The sequence below is a fragment of the Myotis nattereri genome, assembly GCF_964212035.1.
Source record: "Myotis nattereri genome assembly, chromosome: 11".
NCBI classification, from domain to species: domain Eukaryota; kingdom Metazoa; phylum Chordata; class Mammalia; order Chiroptera; family Vespertilionidae; genus Myotis; species Myotis nattereri.
In genome coordinates this window covers 78,751,958-78,769,814 of record NC_138086.1, presented here as the reverse complement: position 1 = coordinate 78,769,814, position 17,857 = coordinate 78,751,958, and the positions used below count along the sequence as shown (strand labels likewise).

Genomic DNA, 17,857 nt, shown 5'->3' with positions numbered 1-17,857 from the left:
ATCCATAATAACAAAAGGAAAATATTCCTTTTATAATTTGATTTCAGTTGGACTAAAATGAGGAACCACCATTAGTCCAGTTCTTAGGAAAGGCACTTTAAACTTAAAAGAATGTGTATTTCAGTACCTTATATGAGGTTGCCCATCATTATACATAGTCATTTAAACTTCTTCACATCCTATATTTAAGATTATAATTTATAAACCAAAAATTTCAATGAGGTTCATTTTTTAAATATATATTACTATATTTTAGAAATCAGTTTGTATCTATTTAATATGTATAGCTTTTTAAAATGTGTGCTTGTGTTATTTTTAAATTCCAGAATAATAGAGTAATACTTAATACTATACATTCCCACTTAAGAATATTTTATTAAAATTTATATGCAAGAAATTATAGATATGTCATGATGACCTTCAGGAGAGAAGTAGGAAAAATCAGTAATGAGATATAAACAAAAAATACTGCATATATTCATATGAATTTAAGAAAAAATTTAAAAGCAAAAACTGGTAAGAATGTGAAAAATCAGTGATCTCTTCAAATTGGCAGTTAGTATAATTAAATATGTTACTGTTTATGGTATAGAGCAAGTTTCTATAAATCTGATTCTTAGTGTTTTTTTTAAATTAGGTTGGCAAACAACATTTTCTTTTGTTCAAGATAAAAATGCTATTATCTTGAGGAACAGTTTTGACAAATCTATAAGGTAGCAATTATGTTTTTGGTCCTGGAAAATAGGAGCTCAATAAATATTAGTGGACTGCACAGCAAATAGTATACCAACAGTTCTGTAAATGCATGGTGATTATTTTTGGCTTTTGCTTACTTTTTTCAGGCTAATAAAAGTAGTTTGTGTTATATGAATATATGTTAGCTAGTTATAAAAAGTTGATTAGAGGTATTCTTATTGGGTCACCATGGGGGAAAAACTTAACATTTTACATAAATTAAGAAATTTGGTAGATTTAATATGTTACTTTTAAGTATTCCCATGTTGCATTTTGCTAATACTTCTTTAAAATTAATACAGATGAAAATGGCCTTTGTAAATCATCTAAAAATGTTACAACTCAGTTTATCACTGTATACCTTGTAACTTCTATTTGTTTAAAGTTATTTAGCTTTATTTCTTTAAACTTAATAAATCATAATATTTAAGATATTTGCTTGGCTTGTCTATATTCAGTTTTGGATGTTCTTAACCTGATAATCTCTAAATGTTTTGGGGGGTTCTAGCCAAGTTTATTTTTTACTGGATTATTATAGGAGTCACTTAGCTAATTTTCAGTCCCCCACTTCCCTATCATCCTGACTGCTGTCAGCTTTTACCCTGAGCTATAAATCTGTCACACACACACCGCTTAACTATGTTATTTCATATTTCCTGGAAAATAAAATTTAATGTTCAAAGTACAGAGTGTCAAAAAAGTAAATTCATAGATTAAATTTTCTTGATTATTGGACAAAAATTGCTTAAGATGACTGAACTATAATTCAGAATACACAGTGATATATAGGACCGTCCTCACTGAAGCAGGAGCCAGTGTCAGAGCAAGCCTAATCTTTTTTCTGTGCATGGTTCATGTGTTCCATTAGTTAAAATGCATAGCATTTGAATATGCACAACAGACTAAAATATCATGAATATGGAATAAGTACTTTTATTGAGCTTGCTAACTTGCTTAGTCTGGTTGAGAATGAACTCACTGACATGAGACGAGAACGCATCTGCACCATTGATGAACAAGGAGTCAGCTCCGTGGTGTGGTGGTAAAATAACGAGTTTTTGAGGGAGTGAGAAGGGAAGGGCTCAATATTCAGGCTTTTCAAAGAATCCCCAGAAAGTCACTAAATAAAGCATGCCCTCTCCTCTTTGGAAGATGAGTATGTTCAGGAGACACTTGTTTGCCTTGCTAACATTTGGTGCTTTGGAGTCTGAAACACCTTTCAGCACATGGACTTTCAGTGCACCTGTTTGGTTTCATTAATTTGAGGAATGACAAACGCACAGGGAAACCATGTGGAACCTAGGAAGAGCTCAGAGGACTGAAAAACCTGGCTTCCCTCACAAATACAATCTAGTCTCCTTTGTCAGTAGGCAGAAGTGCATTGCTGGGTATCACCATAGAAATCCATGTTCAAGAAAAGTACTGTAAAAAGCCTTTGAGAAAAAAGAAGAGCCAGTCCAAGTCACAGTGGGTAAGCTGCTCACTCCTTCCTTAGCAACAGCAAGATAGTGAGGGTGGAGAGGCACCATCAAGAATAGGAAGGGAGCACTTGGTTTTAACAAACATTTGCCATGGGAGGAATGCTTGCAAATTTACATAGAATGGCCCCACAAGCCTCTGCTCTGTCTTCTCCTTTTGTCAATCTGGGCAGATCTGAAATTAGAACTTTGGGAAACGGGGGTGGTGGTGGGGGGGAGTGGGGGATGGGGTGAGAGAGGAAGGTCCTATATATATCACTGAAAATTCAGTTCAAATATCACCTTTATTAAGTGGTCTCACACACCAGTTGTTCACCATGTCTTCACAAACTATACTAATAAAAGGGTAATATGCTAATTAGACTGGACAGCCGAACAACCTTCCGGACATCCTTCCAGATGAAGTCTCACTCAGTCCCGATCAGCCAGACCCCAGCAGCCAGCTAACCTACCAGTCAGAGCATCTGCCCCCTGGTGGTCAGTGCACGTCATTGTGAGTGGTTGAGTGGCGTTAGCATATCATTAGCATATTATGCTTTGATTGGTTGAACGGACAACTGGAAGACCGGACACTTAGCATATTAGGCTTTTATTATATAGGACTAGAGGCCCGGTGCACAAAAATTTGTGCACTCGGGGGGAGGGGGGTCTCTCAGCCCGGCCTGTGCCCTCTCGCAGTCTGGGACCCCTCGGGAGATAACGACCTGCTGGCTTAGGCCTGCTCCCAGGTGGCAGAGGGCAGGCCTAATCCCTAGGTGCAGCCCCTGGTCGGGCTCAGAGCAAGGCGGATTGGGGAGTTGGGGCGCTGCCCCCTGTCATGCACAAAGTTGGGCGGATTGGGAGGTTGTGATGCCACTCTCAGTCACACTCAGGGTAGGGCCGATCAGGAGGTTGGGGCACCGTCCCCTGTCACACTCAAGGCAGGGTCGATGGGGAGGTTGCGGCACCATCCCCTGTCATGCACAGAGCAGGGCCAATCAGGGGGTTGGGGCACTGCCCCGTCACTCACAGAGCAGGGCCCATCAGGGGGGTTGGGGTTCTGTACCCTGTCACGCACAGAGCAGGGCCTATCAGGGGGTTGGGGCGCTGCCCCCTGTCACGCACAGAGCAGGGCCCATCAGGGGGTTGGGGGGCCGCCCTCTATCACCCACAGAGCAGGGCCGATCAGGGGGTTGGGGCGCCGCCACTCTCACACTCAGGGCAGGACCGATGGGGATGTTATGGCTCTACCCCATCACACACAGAGCAGGGCCCGTGGAGGGGGGGGGCGGGGGGGTTGGGGCACTGCTCCCTGTCACACACAGAGCAGGGCCGATCAGGGGGTTGGGGCACCACACCCTGTCACACACAGAGCCGCAGGGCGATCAGGGGGTTGGGGAGCTCCCCCCTATCAGGCACAGAGCAGGGCTGATCAGGGGGTTGGGGCGCCTTCCCCTGTCAGGAACAGAGCAGGGTGGATAGGGAGGTTGTGGCCCCGCCCCCTGTCACACACAGAGCCACAGGGCGATCAGGGGGTTTGGGCGCTGCCCCCTGTCACGCTGATCCCAGTGCCAAGAGGTCTCGCGGCTCCGCTGATCCCAGTGCTGGGAGGCATATTACCCTTTTACTATATAGGATAGAGGCTTGGTGCACGAGTGGGGGCCGGCTGGTTTGCCCTGAAGGGTGTCCTGGATCAGGGTGGGTGTCCCCACTGGGGTGCCTGGCCAGCCTGGGTGAGGGGATGATGGCTGTTTGCAGCTGGTCACACACCCTTCAGGGTGGGGGTCCCCACTGGGGTGCCTGGCCAGTCTGGGTGAGGGGCTGAGGGCTGTTTTCAGGCTGGGGGTGACTGAAGCTCCCAACCGCTCCTTTTTTTCTTTTTTCTTTTTTTATTCTGGGCCAGCTTTAGCTTTGAGGCTTGGCTCCAGCTCTTAGGCCTCCGCTGCTGAAAGTAGGTTTCTGGCCTTTGCTTACAATGTTGCGATCCTGCTGGCTGAAGCCTGGCGGACTAAAGCAGGTTTCTGGGGTTTTGTTTAGCTTCTATATTTGTTACATAGTTGCTTAGAGTTGCAGCTCAAAGGCCTGCAGCAGCAGGCGGGGAACGTTGGAGTCCTCCGTCACTGAAGCAGGCAAGCCTCATGTTAGTTTCAAGCTGCCTGGCTGCCAGCCGCCATCTTGGCTGGCAGTTAATTTGAATATTGCCCTGATTAGCCAATGGGAAGGGTAGCGGTCATATGCTAATTACCATGTTTCTCTTTTATTAGATAGGATCATTCTTGCAATTACCTCTTTAAGTATAGTCTCTCTGGTTATACTGCAAGTTCCTAAGAGGTGGAAATCAAACTTGACTCATCTTTGACAGTGTAGGGAAGGAAAAAATTCCTCTGCACCCACAGATTCAGTGTTGAGGTCTGTGAAACAAGCAGACAAAATAGAGATTAAGGAAGAAAACAGTTCATGAGCCCATTAACATGTGCACAGCACATACATGTGGCAGGATTCAGTCAGGGGAGGGAGGGGGGTCAGCACTCAGGGCTTATCTAGCATCTTAACAAAAAAAGGTGATAAGGCAGAGCCTAATTTTCCCCTCCCCTTGAGTCTGGGCCAGCTTTGGTAAATTGTTTGGTAAATGAAATGTGACAGAAGTGATGTTCTGGGACTTCCGAAGCTAGATCATAAACAGTCTTGTAGCTGCTGCCTGGGGTTCTTACAACACTCAGTCTGTGGAGCAAGTTGCCATGTAGGAAGTCAGACTACCGTGAGCTCATCATGTTCTAAAGGTCACGTGAAGGTGCTCCAGTCGACAGGTGAGTATTGGTGACACCACTTTGGCCCCTCTAGACCAGCTGAAGACCACTAAGTGACTTCAGTGACCACCACATGGAACAGAGGTCAAGCCATGCCACACACCTGACCAACGAACCTGAAACGTGATATGCTTGTTGTTTTACACCACAAGTTTGGGGTTGTTACACAGAAGATCCCCATAACAAACACTATTATGCAAATGAAGGCAAACATCCCTACCATCTGGCCTTACAAAAACATCTACTATTCCAGATGAGTTGAGAGAGAACCTGGAAAAATGCCACCACCAAACCTGCCATGGTAAGCAGTCTATGCTGGGCAACCTTGTTCTCCCTAGTGTGAGGATGGGAACACGGTTTCCAAAGATGAAAAACTCTTGCCAACACAGTAATGTCAATGGAAGATTGATGGCTGTTTCTGGTCTTCAACCGATGAAGTCTTGTTTTTACGTTGGGGATACTATAATGAACAGGACTTTCTGATTATTGGGTGTCATCCTGAAGAGGGAAAAAAACCATCTTCACGTAGGAAGAAAAACCCAAGGTGTGATGCAAAGATTGAGTGGTGAGGCTTGGGCTGGTGAATGTGCTGGGCTAGCACAGATTTCAGAATGCCTGGAAATGAGTCTCCCTGATTGAATGAATCTGGGCTAGGGGACTCGCTTCCCGAGAGAACTATCAGTTCCTGGGGTGTGAAAAGCTTTAGGTTGGCTGCACATGGAGCCTCCTGAACTGAAAAGTCACCTGGGCCTTGCAGCTGCCTTAGCCACGAGGGCCATAGCGACACCACAACGGTGAACACAGAAATCAAAGTGACTGATAAATTGAATCAACTCTCTAGTGCTTATTCAATAGCATCCGGGATCATAACTTGCTGTAGCACAATCCTAGCTCGTAATTTGGCTTGGTGAGAACTTAACTGACAAGTGTATACAAAGTAATGGAAAGTTTCTATGGTGAGTTTTTAATCTTCCTTTTTATTCTTTAATGAGAAAGAATTGTGTAGCCACAGAAAACAGTCAGTATCTAAAGTCATCGATTCCTTCCATGCTCAAGTAAGAATCATCCTCATTAAATAACAAAATCATGTAGAGAAATAGTTGCCATTAAAATATCATCTCCTCGGGGCATTTTGAAATCATTACAAGCCTCAAATGGATGTGCTGCCTCTACAAGCTTTAAAGTGGTTCTATCAAAATCGTTCAGAAAATAGAGATGTAGAAAATAAAGAGATGCTGAGCTGGTCCACGTGCCCACTGAAAGGAAACTGGGTTAAAGACTTACCTCCCAGCCTTGTTTTTAGCTCAGAAAGGCACTTTTCAAAGTATTTTTCTATTGCCTTCACAAAAATCATTAACTACAGGGCAATTTTTAAAGACACGGATTTGTAAACACTAAATCCTACCTATCCTAAAGCTCAATGGCTTTGTAAATTCGTAACAATCACCATTTTGGAAAGTTTTCATTTTCCAAAGGCCTATGTCAGTAGTAGAGTGGCTTGTATTTAGCAACTATTGTTGGGAAATGAGTAGAAATGAGTGGAAAAGCTTTCTTATCACTGAGGCCAGTAAAATACAGAGAGATTTTATTCCTTGAGTGGACCAAATTGTTTTGTAGCTTATGACTACACTACAAATGCAATTAAGAGCCATAACAAGTATTTCTGTAAATTTTGGTTATGAAAGGTAATGAAAGGTACATTGTGAGTTATTCTTTTGTCTGTGGAAGCTCTTGCTCTCTCCCAAACCCTGGAGGATTCATTCATTCATTCCTTTAATTGATAATTAATGAGCATGTATTGCTAAGAACTGTTCTATAATCTGGGTTTGGAACTTTAACCAAAACAAAAAAATAATTCCTGCCGTCTTAAGACTTACATTCCATTTGAAGAGAGAAAGCTGATTTTAAAATTTCAAATAAACGTAGCATAGAATGCCAGAGCGTAAGAACTAGTGTGAAGAAAATGAGGCCAGGTATAGAATAGAGTGTGACAGGGTTACACTGTGGATGGGATGGTCACTTGCAGGGCTGATCGGTGGGAGAGAAGAGCTGTTTGGGACAAACTAAAAGAAAACCAGTTTGTGTCAAGTCCATGGAAGACGAGGAAAGGTTGGAAAACTGTTCCAGAATGAAGGAGACTGAAGAAACACAACTGAATGAAGTCTGTTGTTTAGGTGGTAGTTGTGAATCAATGTTAATTTCCTGACTTTGAAGGTTGTGTCATGATCTTAGGAGAAATAGTCCTTGTTTGTGGGAAATTCATACTGAGCTAGTAGGCCGTCACGGGGCATCAGGTCAACAACTTACCCTGCAATGGTCCAGGAAACCAAGTTGTTTGTATTCTATTTGTAAGGTTTTTGAAGACTTGGGATTATTAAAACAGCCACCACCACCACATCATCCTCTCGAACACTTACTTCTTTCCCCTCGGCACCCACAGGATAAGCCACAGATTTATCCTTGAGACAGAGAGGCTAAATCTCAACTTGCTTTCTTCTTTCTTCCTTCATTTATTTTTGTTGATCTAGGTTTTAACAGTCATTAAATCATATATCATCACACTATCAACACGTCAGAAGAGGAGAAGTGGACCAAAGGCTGGCTGTTACCGAGGGGGAGACCTCTGTAAGGCTTGCTAGTCACATACCCCAGTCTTTTCAAGGTTTCAAATGTAGGACAGTTTCCTGAAACCCTGTCTTAAAGGCATTCAAATATTATACTAACTGGTAAGCACATTACAAAAAAGTCACCTAATACCGATTTGCGAGAACCAAGTTACTTTGGGTTCAAAAATTATTCACAGTGAACCATTATTGAAATAAAGCACAATAATCCCCAAATAGGAGCTAAGCCAAAATATCCGCCTTCAGAATTGTTTCTGCTCATATAGCCAAAGAGACATATTTTAACAATATCTTCTCGGTTGACTTGCCACAGGAAAAGAGTTGCTATGAAATATGCCTTTTAAGAAGAAAAAGCAGGATCTAGTGCAGAATTCTGAAAACCCTAAAAGGTTATTCTTATGTCATCTTCCTTTCCTTTCTCCCCTCACCATAATTAAATATATATACTTAAAACTCAAGAAGCTTGGAAAAGCGGATGCAATTTGTTACTTTGGGGCCATCTAGTGTTAAAATAAAGAACACATTTGCCTTTTGTTTTTTGTAAACTTTGTATTGAGAGTATTTTCAATATGACAGAAGTTAGAAGCTAATAACACAGTTAAAATATTTAAAAAATAAAAATGAAATATACCTCAGGTATAAAACCTGCTGATTAGATATACTTATTCAGAGTGAAATGATTACTAGTCAAACTAATTAGCATCATCTCCTCACACAGTTACCATTCTTTTGTGTGCACCTGAAATCTACTCTCTTAGCATGTTTGGTGCTATTGTAAGTGTAATCATCATGCCTGTAAATTAGACCTCTACACTTATGCATCTGGCATAATTATAACTTTGTACCCTCTGTCCAACGCTTCCACATTTCCCCGCACCCGCTCCCTCCCCCCCCCCGCCCCCCCCCCCCCCCCCCGCGTCCCCCCAGCCCCTGTGACCACTGCTCTACTCTCTGCCCCATCTAGGAGGCTTTGGGGAGAATCAGCGCATTTTCAGCCCTTCTTGAATCACTCCACACAAAACTCATTTCACCTACAGGTAAAACAGTCTGTTTCTCTCTCATGTGTATGAGGTCAGGGAGGAAAGCTAGAACCTTCAATGACCCTGTCACAGGAAATTAAGAAATGAACAAAGACAGAGGAGAGCACCATCTAACCGGTGCCAGAAGCAATCATTTGGCCTGGGCCTCAAGGACTGGCATTATCCCCAGGTTCAAAAGCTGGCAGATATAGACCAGGAGCCAAACTGAGAGTTGTGAGGCTCAGGGAAATACCTTCATTTTATCAAAGAGAAAAATACCCATGTATATTTTCTTCACATTTCCCTAAAAGTTGCACTTACTCTCTTTAAAACATACACACATACACACACACAAACACTCACGCACACTCTAGAGGGCCTGTACACAAAATTTGTGCATGAGTAGGTTCCCTAAGCCTGGCCAGCAATCAGGGCTGATCTGTGGGGCGACTGGCAGGACAATCAGGGGGCCCCCGCTGGTACTCACCTTGGCCGGCCTGGGGCCTGCGGGCTGGGGGCAGCTCCTGCATTGAACATCTGCCCCTGATAGTCATTGCGCATCATAGCGACTGGTTGTTTCACTGGTTGTTCTGCCATTCGGTTGATTTGAATATTAGGCTTTTATTATATAGGATATACCAAAATGGCCTGGGAGGCCTGTGTCACCCCACTCCTGCATGAGATTCATTTTCACCACAATTAGACAAAGAACAGGCAAATCAAAAATTTTAGTTTATTCTGTAAATATTTTTGAATAAGATATATGGAACATAACATTTCCTATAGATCCACAGAAATAGGCCCTTCATTATAATCTATCTGCTAATACAGAGAAAAGCATAACTGTCTGACCTTGACATTTAAAATATGGAAGGGATTATAGTACAGTCTACAAGCTAACAGATATTATGATGCTATGTAAGACATAGCTTTGTAAAAAAAAGAAAGTGTAATTCCCATAATTTTTTTTCAAAAGTTTATATTTGTTTCAGGTGTACAGTGTAGTAGTTAGACAATCATATACTTTACAAAGTGTTCCCCCCAAATATTTCCAGTGCCCACCTGGCACCATACAGAGTTATTACAATATTATTGACTGTATTCCCTATGCTGTACTTCACATCCCGGTGACTATTTTGTAACTTCTTACTCCCTTCATCTTTTTTCACCCATTCCCCCAAGTCCTTCTCATATAGCAATTCTCAGTTTGTTCCCTGTATCTATGTGTTTGTTTTATTTTTTTCTTTAAGTTCCACATATAAGTGACATCATATTTGTCTTCCTCTGTCTGACTTATTTCATTTAAGATAATACCCTTTAGTTCCATCCACGTTGTTGCAAATAGTAAAATTTCATTCCTTTTTACTGCTGAGGAATAGTCCACAGCTCCTTTATCTAGTCATCTATTGATGGGCAGTTGGGCTGCTTCCAAATCTTGGCTATTATAAATACGCTGCAATGAATACAGGGGGTGCATATATCTTTTTGAATTAGTGTTTTGGATTTCTTTGGACATATTCCCAGAAGTGAAACTGCTCAGTTATAAGGTAATTCTATCTTTAATTTTTTAAGGAACCTTCACACTGTTTTCCATAATGACTATACCAATTTGCAATCCCACCAACAGTGCACAAGGGTTTCCTTTTCGCCACATTGTCACCAACATTTGTTGTTGTTGATTTATTGATAATAGCCATCCTGACAGGTGTGGGGTGATATCTCATTGTGGGTTAAATTTCTATCTCTCTGATGATTAGTGACGTTGACCATTTTTTCATATGTCGATTGGCCATCTGTATGTCCTCTTTGAAGAAATGTCTATTCATGTCTTCTGCCCATTTTTTATTTGAATTGTTTGGATTTTGGTGTTTTTTTGTTTGTTTGTTGGTGTTGATTTGTATGAGTCCTTTATAAACTTTGGATATTAACCCCTTGTCAGATGTACCATTGGCGAATATGTTCTCCCATTCAGTGGATTGTCTTTTCATTTTGTTGATGGTTTCCTTTGCCTTGCAAAAACTGTTTAGTTTAATATAGTCCCATTTATTTATTTTTTCTTGTTTCCTTTTTTCACGGATATATATCAGAGAAAGGACAATGTTAGAGAGTTTATTGCCTACGTTTTCTTCTAGAAGTTTTATGGTTTCAGGTCTTACATTTAAGTCCTTAATCCATTTTTAGTTTATTCTTGTATATGGTATACCATATACCATATTATACCATATACAAGAAAGTAGTCTAGTTTCATTTTTTTGCATGTATCTGTCCAATTCTCCAAACATTATTTATTGAATGGACTGTGTTTACCCCCTTTTATAATCTTGCCTCCTTTGTCATATATTAATTGACCACATAGACATGAATTATGTATGGGCTCTCTTTGTGTCTATGTGTCTGTTTTTCATAAGTAATTTTAAAAGCTTTTAAATATTTTACTATAATTATTTTCTTACAAAGTTTATGATGTTAAAAATTTTCTTAAAATTGTTATGGCTCTCAGAAATTTTTTTACAAATGTTATGGGTCAATGTCAGAAAAAAAATAAACCTAAGAAAAATGGGGAAAGAATACAAATAAGAAATAAAAAATATATAACTTGAAAAAGAAAAGCAGACACATAAAATTAAAACAGGAAATAGCTCTAGCTGGTTTGACTCAGTGGATAGAGCATTGGTCTGTGTACCGAAGGTTCCTGGGTTCAATTATGGTCAAGGGCTTGTACCTCGGTTGCAGGCTCCTCCCCAGCCCGGGCTCTAGTCAGGGTGAGTGCAGGAGGCAACCAATCGATGTATTTCTCTCACATTAATATTTCTGTCTTTCCCTCTCTCTTCCACTCTCTCTCTAAAAATCAATGGAAAAATATCCTCAGGTGAGGATTAAAAAACAAAAACAAACCAGAAAATAATTTGGGAACAAGACATATGCAGTATGTTGCTCCTTTTTCTTTCTCAAAGTTAATTTCTATGACTCAGTAATTTTAGTGATCAAAGAAACTCACACGGGTATTTCTTATTCATCTGATAAATTTATGGATCTAGGTAGAATAACAAACTAAGAAAAACCTTTAAATCCTGGACATTTAACGCGCTGGGGGGAAAAATGACCTAATTTATTCATTTCTTCTATTCCTACCGTGAATTGCTTTAGGTTTGCTGGGCATTAAATATGAAACTGGATCTGTTCCTTAGGAAGATTCAAGATTTTGAAAGTTTGAGGGAAATAGTAGAAATATGGGCAGGAGGGAAGAAAACTCACAAGCTTATGTAGTATTAATTTAGCATCCTAATCTCATAGATGATTTTTCTACATATTTCTCAGAAGTTCTAAAGAATACTGTTTTCATTTATTTAAAGACCCATAACTTTAAGGGTTGAAGAGAACTCAAAGATTTCAGCGTAGCTTTCTGTCTCCAAGGAAAATGTAAATTAACTGTGGACCAAGACCTCTATAAATTATTCAAATACAGAAAAGGGGAAAAAAAGTACTTCCTTGGGGAACTCATTTTAATGCATAGCAGCAGATTTATCTAAGTTATGCTCTTACCATTATTTATATATATTTAGTAAATTCTTGAAATTATTTTTGGAGGTATTGAGGGAGTTGACCCAAGTCCTTAAACTTGACCTTTCAAAGGAAAAGTCTAGATAATCTTATTAGAGTGGAAGGCCAAGGGTTCTGTTTCTTTTCATTTCCAGAGAAGTGACTTCCTACCAAAGTGATGATAGTCCAGAAAAGTTTCTTACTGGCCTCCCCTGCCACTTATCTGCTTTTGTCCCGGTGTGAGCTGACCGGGTATCTTATCTTGTTAACAAAGCAGAGCTTGGGCTTTGGAGCTGACTCACACCCAGAATTCATTTACCTAAGGTTTTCCCTGGAATGAAAAGAACCAACTACAGGACTGAGTCCAGTTCAAAGCTTAAGGAAAGACCATGTTTCAGACTGAGGACATTAAAATAAACTCGAAAAACTCAGAAACCATTACACACAGGATGCTTGGATGGGCCAAGGAGACCCTGTGCATTGAAAAACAGCGCCGTGTTGCAACTGCAGGTGGACTGAACACCAGGAGTCTCAGCATGGGCGCGTCCTTTAGAGATGGCAGGGACTAAATAAGGACTGGGATGAATAAGTCCTTTCATTTGGCTGCCACAAGGCATGGTCTTCATCAAGTAGTAAAATATCCTTCCTACCTCCCTCTACTCTTTTTCACTCCTGATGTAAAGGAAGTAAACCTGAACACTGTATTGTGTGGTTAATGGCAAAAGAGGTAATTCCATAGGTCAATTATCTTTTGCTTAACCCAATGGCTTCCCCCAAGAACAAAGAGCAGCAAGTCAAAGCAGCTAATCGCCGTTACACTCAAGAAGATTTCATTATAATATGTAATATTGCTGTTGCAGTCACTTGAGAGCGCCACAGTGTACAAGTAATAGATCCTAAACAACTGGTAGGGAAGGAAGCAAATCATGATGACTCCTATAAAGAACAGGTTTTTCAACTGGGCCCAGAACTCCTGGTGGGACAGTAAGGAGTGGCGCAGCTTCCGCACCATCGACATAATGATGAAGATCTGGAAGACCAAGAGAATCAGCGCAATGGCTATGACAACGGTGACGATCAAATAGTTGATGACTCGCACATACATCCAAGCAAGCTCTTTGTGGAAGTTAAAACAGTTGTGCGCATCATACACGTCAAGACTTCCGTACTGCGAAGCAATCAGGGGCACCATAATGACAATCACCAGCAGCCACAGGCCAGCGCTGGCAGCCACCGCATGCAGTTTCCTGTAGAACTCCACCTTGTCCTTGCGCTTGAAGAAGATGAGGTACCTGATGACCAGGATCACCAGGTAGAACAGGAACGTGAGGTACATGTGGATGTGCAGCATGGCGCTCACGAATTTGCAGAAGGGCAACCCAAATGTCCACCTCTGCTTGATGAGGTAGGTCAGGCGGAAAGGCACGGTCAGCAGGAAGACACTGTGGACCACCACCAGGTTCACGACCGCTGTGGTGGTCACTGACCGGGTGTTCATCTTCACGAGGAGGAACAAAATGGAGATGACGCCCACCAGCCCGCCGATGAGCACTGCGCCATAGAGCCCGGTTAAGTGGGGTGTCAGTATAGGTTGGCAGGAACTGTTGTTGGCAGACATACTTCAGAAGCCACCTGGAAGAGACAAAGCGCCCATGTAATTGATAAACTTCCAGAGCTTCCATGTAAGTGTACACGCCCCCTGCCCCCAGCACTGGCAATGTGTCTATGTCATTTACCTGTTTACATGACGTCAACTTGACGTGACTTAAGAATGAAGACAAGCCCAGCCAGTGGCTCTGTGGTTGAGCGTCAATCTATGAACCAAGAGGTCACAGTTCGATTCCCGGACAGGGCATATGCCCAGGTTTCAGGCTTGATCCCCAGTGTGGGGTGTGCAGGAGGCAACTGATTGATGGTTCTCTCACATTATTGATATTTCTATCTCTCTCTTTCCCTTCCTCTCTGAAATCAATAAAAATATGTAAAAAAAAAAAAATGAAGACTATGTCGAATGTGTGTCTGTGGACTCTAGACTGAAAACATGTAGATCCTAAATCTCTTGTAGGTGAAAGACCTCATGCAGAGATCCCCAGAGACATGTATATATGTACATAGTCAAGACAGTTTACATAAAGCCGTATTGCAGGCTGTCTGACGCTGAAACATGGTACTGGAAAAAAATTATAAGATGATGGAAAGTTGAGGGAATCCTTTAAGTACACAAAATGTATACATACTTTAAGAGCTGATAGTTCAACGGATGTTTCTTCCTTTTCAGATTTAACCCATCGGAATTAATAATTATTCAAAGTGTGCATACATTTTTTGGGGACAACCTATATATTTTTTAATGATTCTAATTCTCTAATTTCTTCCAAATCATCAGCAAATGATTCAAGAATATTTATGCTCAATTTATTTAAAATACTTATTCGTTTGGGGGCAAAAAATTGTCTAAGTCAAGGCAGCAAAAAGCAAGAGGAGGGTATACCTGAATTTCTAATCACAGTTATAATATCACCCAGCATTAGGGCCTTGGCCAAGTTTTGTCCGTGGGCCCCACAAAAGCACATCATGTCTCCTAAGGCTTCCATCGCCCAACCTCACATCCATAAAAGAACCACTATTATTTTTCCTTAGGACTCCTGAATGATCCTTCCTCTAGACCAGGGGTGGGCAACCCCTGGCACACGTGCCAGACATGGCACGCCAGTAACTTTTGCTGGCACGTGAAACCCTCTCTTATAATCTTCCATTTACAATTTTTTTCTTAATATCGACTTTTTTTATATTTCAGATAAATTCAGTATAGGTGCATCTTAGATAAATAAATAATTTTACATGACAAGTTATCTTCAAGACCATAGACATGGATTGACCAGAGAGGGGAAGAGCAATTTCTATGCCTCTGCCTTAACTCTCCCTGCCTCCTAGATCCGAACAGTGTTTTGGTTTTATCCACATACGCTTGTGAATCTTTGTTCTCATGATGAATTTTGTTAAGTCTCGTAATAGGAGTAGCCTGACGGATGAAAGTAGTAGCTCGTGCATATCTCTGAAGGTCACGAAATATAAACCTGATGTAAAATCTCTGTCATCAGTGATGCAGCAGCAAAAGTCCCACTAATATCAAACGGAGTCATAAAGTTTTCTGTCGGACTATCAGTGTACATGTATACATTAAAAAATAAATGTATTTTTCATCATCATATACTGTGTTTTTGTTGCTCGAATAAATTTTATTATTTCTTCAAGGTTCTTTACATATGTATACCTTAAGAGATATCAAGTAGGCGTAATATGTTCTCAAAAAATTAGGGTTGGCACGCAGAAGAATTTTGAGGCAGAGATTTTGCTGGTTTTGGCATGCACTAACAAAAAGGTTGCCCACCCCTGCCCTATACAGTCTTGGTCCTTTCTAATTCCTTTTCTACATTCTAACTCATTATCACTAAATGGAAGATTTAGGATCTATTCATTACAATAGTCAATTTATTTAAATTCCTTCAATGGTTTCCTATTTTTTAAAGATAAGAATCAAAATCCTTACATGTTTAAAATGTCCTGGGTTATGGCAAAATCTGATCCCTTGAGACCAGATTCAAGAAATAATGTAGAGATGAAATTGACAGGATTTGAAGGACGTATATGGGGAAAGAAGTGTCTCAATTACTCTCAGATTTCTGACTTGAGTGTATGTGTGATTAGAGATCTGTGTATTTGCACCAGAAACAAATGTGAGGAAGGATATTACATTATTCACTTAGTTCCTGACCATCATAACACATTTGCAATTATTCTTATTCATCTCTTGAATGTTTCTTCATACAACCTAAATTACCCAGCAATAAAAATGAACCAATGCCCAGCTGGTGTTGCTCAGTGGTTGAGCAGTGACCTATGAACCAGGAGGTCACATTCAATTCCCAGTCAGGGCACATGCCTGGGTTTCAGGTTTGGTCCCTGGTAGGGTCATGTGGGAGACAGCTGATCAACGGTTCTCTCTCATCATTGATGTTCTATCTTTCTCTCCCATTCCCTTCCTCTCTCTGAAATCAGTAAAAAGATATTTTTTTAAAAGATGAAGCAACTACTGATATACACAATACCAATGAATGACAAAAACATCTTACTAAATCATGTATTCTCAATATCGCCCCCAAGGGGGCAAAAGTTTGTTCTTGAGGTGTGAAAAACTACTACTTATGTATAAAACACACATGTACATATACTACATAAACAGACATACAGCCTATCTATGGTATTAAAATTTCATAAGAAGGGGAGGGACAATTATGGGAAAATGTCTATAAAGACTACTGGGGGGCAATAAAAAAGTTGAGAAACGCTTTACTAAATAGAAGATGCCAGCCACAAAAGACTACATAGCGTATGATTTCTTTTCTAGAAAATCAATACTAATGTGATTAAAAGAAAAATCAATGTAGTCCAGGGCCCAGATAGCAGAGAAAGATACAGACTTCCAAGGGCCGTGAGGGAACTTACGGTGTGATGGGATGTTTTATATCATGTTGGTTACAATTACAGTTATTGGTCAAAGCTCATTGAACTTACTCTCAAAACTGGTCAATTTCCTTGCATATAGCTTATACCTCGATAAAATTAATCCTATATAATAAAAGAGTAATATGCAAATTGCCCCTAACGAAGGACCGACCAGAAAGACTGGTCGCTATGACACACACTGACTACCAGAGGGCAGACACTCAATGCAGGAGCTGCCCCCTAGTGGTCAGTGCACTCCCACAGGGGGAGCACCACTCAACCACAAGCGAGGCTGATGGCTGCGAGTGCAGCGGCAGTGGTGGGAGCCTCTCTCATCTCTGCGGCAGCGCTAAGGATGTCCAACTGTGAGTGGGCCTAAGCCATCAGTCAGACATCCCCTGAGGGCTCCCAGGTTGCCAGAGGGATGTCTGAATGCCAGCTTAGGCCTGATCTGCTGGGGAGCGGGCCTAAGCCAGCAGGTGGACATCCCCTGAGGAGTCCCGGACTGCGAGAGGGCATAGGCCAGGCAGAGGGATCCCCCACCCCCCGAGTGCACAAATTTTCGTGCACTGGGCCTCTAGTTTAAAATGATGATGATGGCCCTAGCTGGTTTGGCTCAGTGGGTAAAGCATCAGCCTGCGGACTCAAGGGTCCCAGGTTCGATTCCGGTCAAGGGTATGTACCATGGTTGTGGGCACATCCCCAGTGGGGAGTGTGCAGGAGGCAGCTGATAGATGTTTCTCTCTCATCGATGTTTCTAACTCTCTATCTCTCTCCCTTCCTCTCTTAAAAAATCAATAAAATATATTTTTTAAAAAATGATGATGATGATGACCTGACCCCAGACACTGCTTTTGTGAGCATGAAAGAGTTTCTAAGTGGCCCACTTAAAGGGTGCCTGCTGTTATGTTTGTTCTGTGTGATGTGTGATCTCTGCACTTGCCTTTAATTTTTTCCTGAAGAGAAGTACCTCCATCAAGTAGACATGAAATTATACTGCTTGTATCTGAATCCAGGATGAATGTCCCACCATAAGTTGGTGTCGCTTACAAATTATAAGAAGGCAAAAGGGAATACAATGAACTCCATAAATCCAAGCAAAGGCAGGAAGGAAAAAAATAAATAGAAAACAAACAAGAAAACATGGTAAGTAGACAAATTTGAAAGGA

The 17,857-nt window shown here is 41.3% G+C and overlaps 1 protein-coding gene across 1 annotated transcript; it reads right to left on the bottom strand.

Moving 5' to 3' along the window:
* Positions 1-12,894: 12,894 nt before the first annotated feature.
* Positions 12,895-13,800, bottom strand: LOC308527430 (putative G-protein coupled receptor 141; the record flags this gene model as incomplete). The annotated part of the gene is made up of 1 exon (XM_081102758.1): positions 12,895-13,800. One exon carries the CDS (start codon positions 13,798-13,800, stop codon positions 12,895-12,897), a length of 906 nt encoding a protein of 301 aa, XP_080958884.1.
* Positions 13,801-17,857: the final 4,057 nt, after the last annotated feature.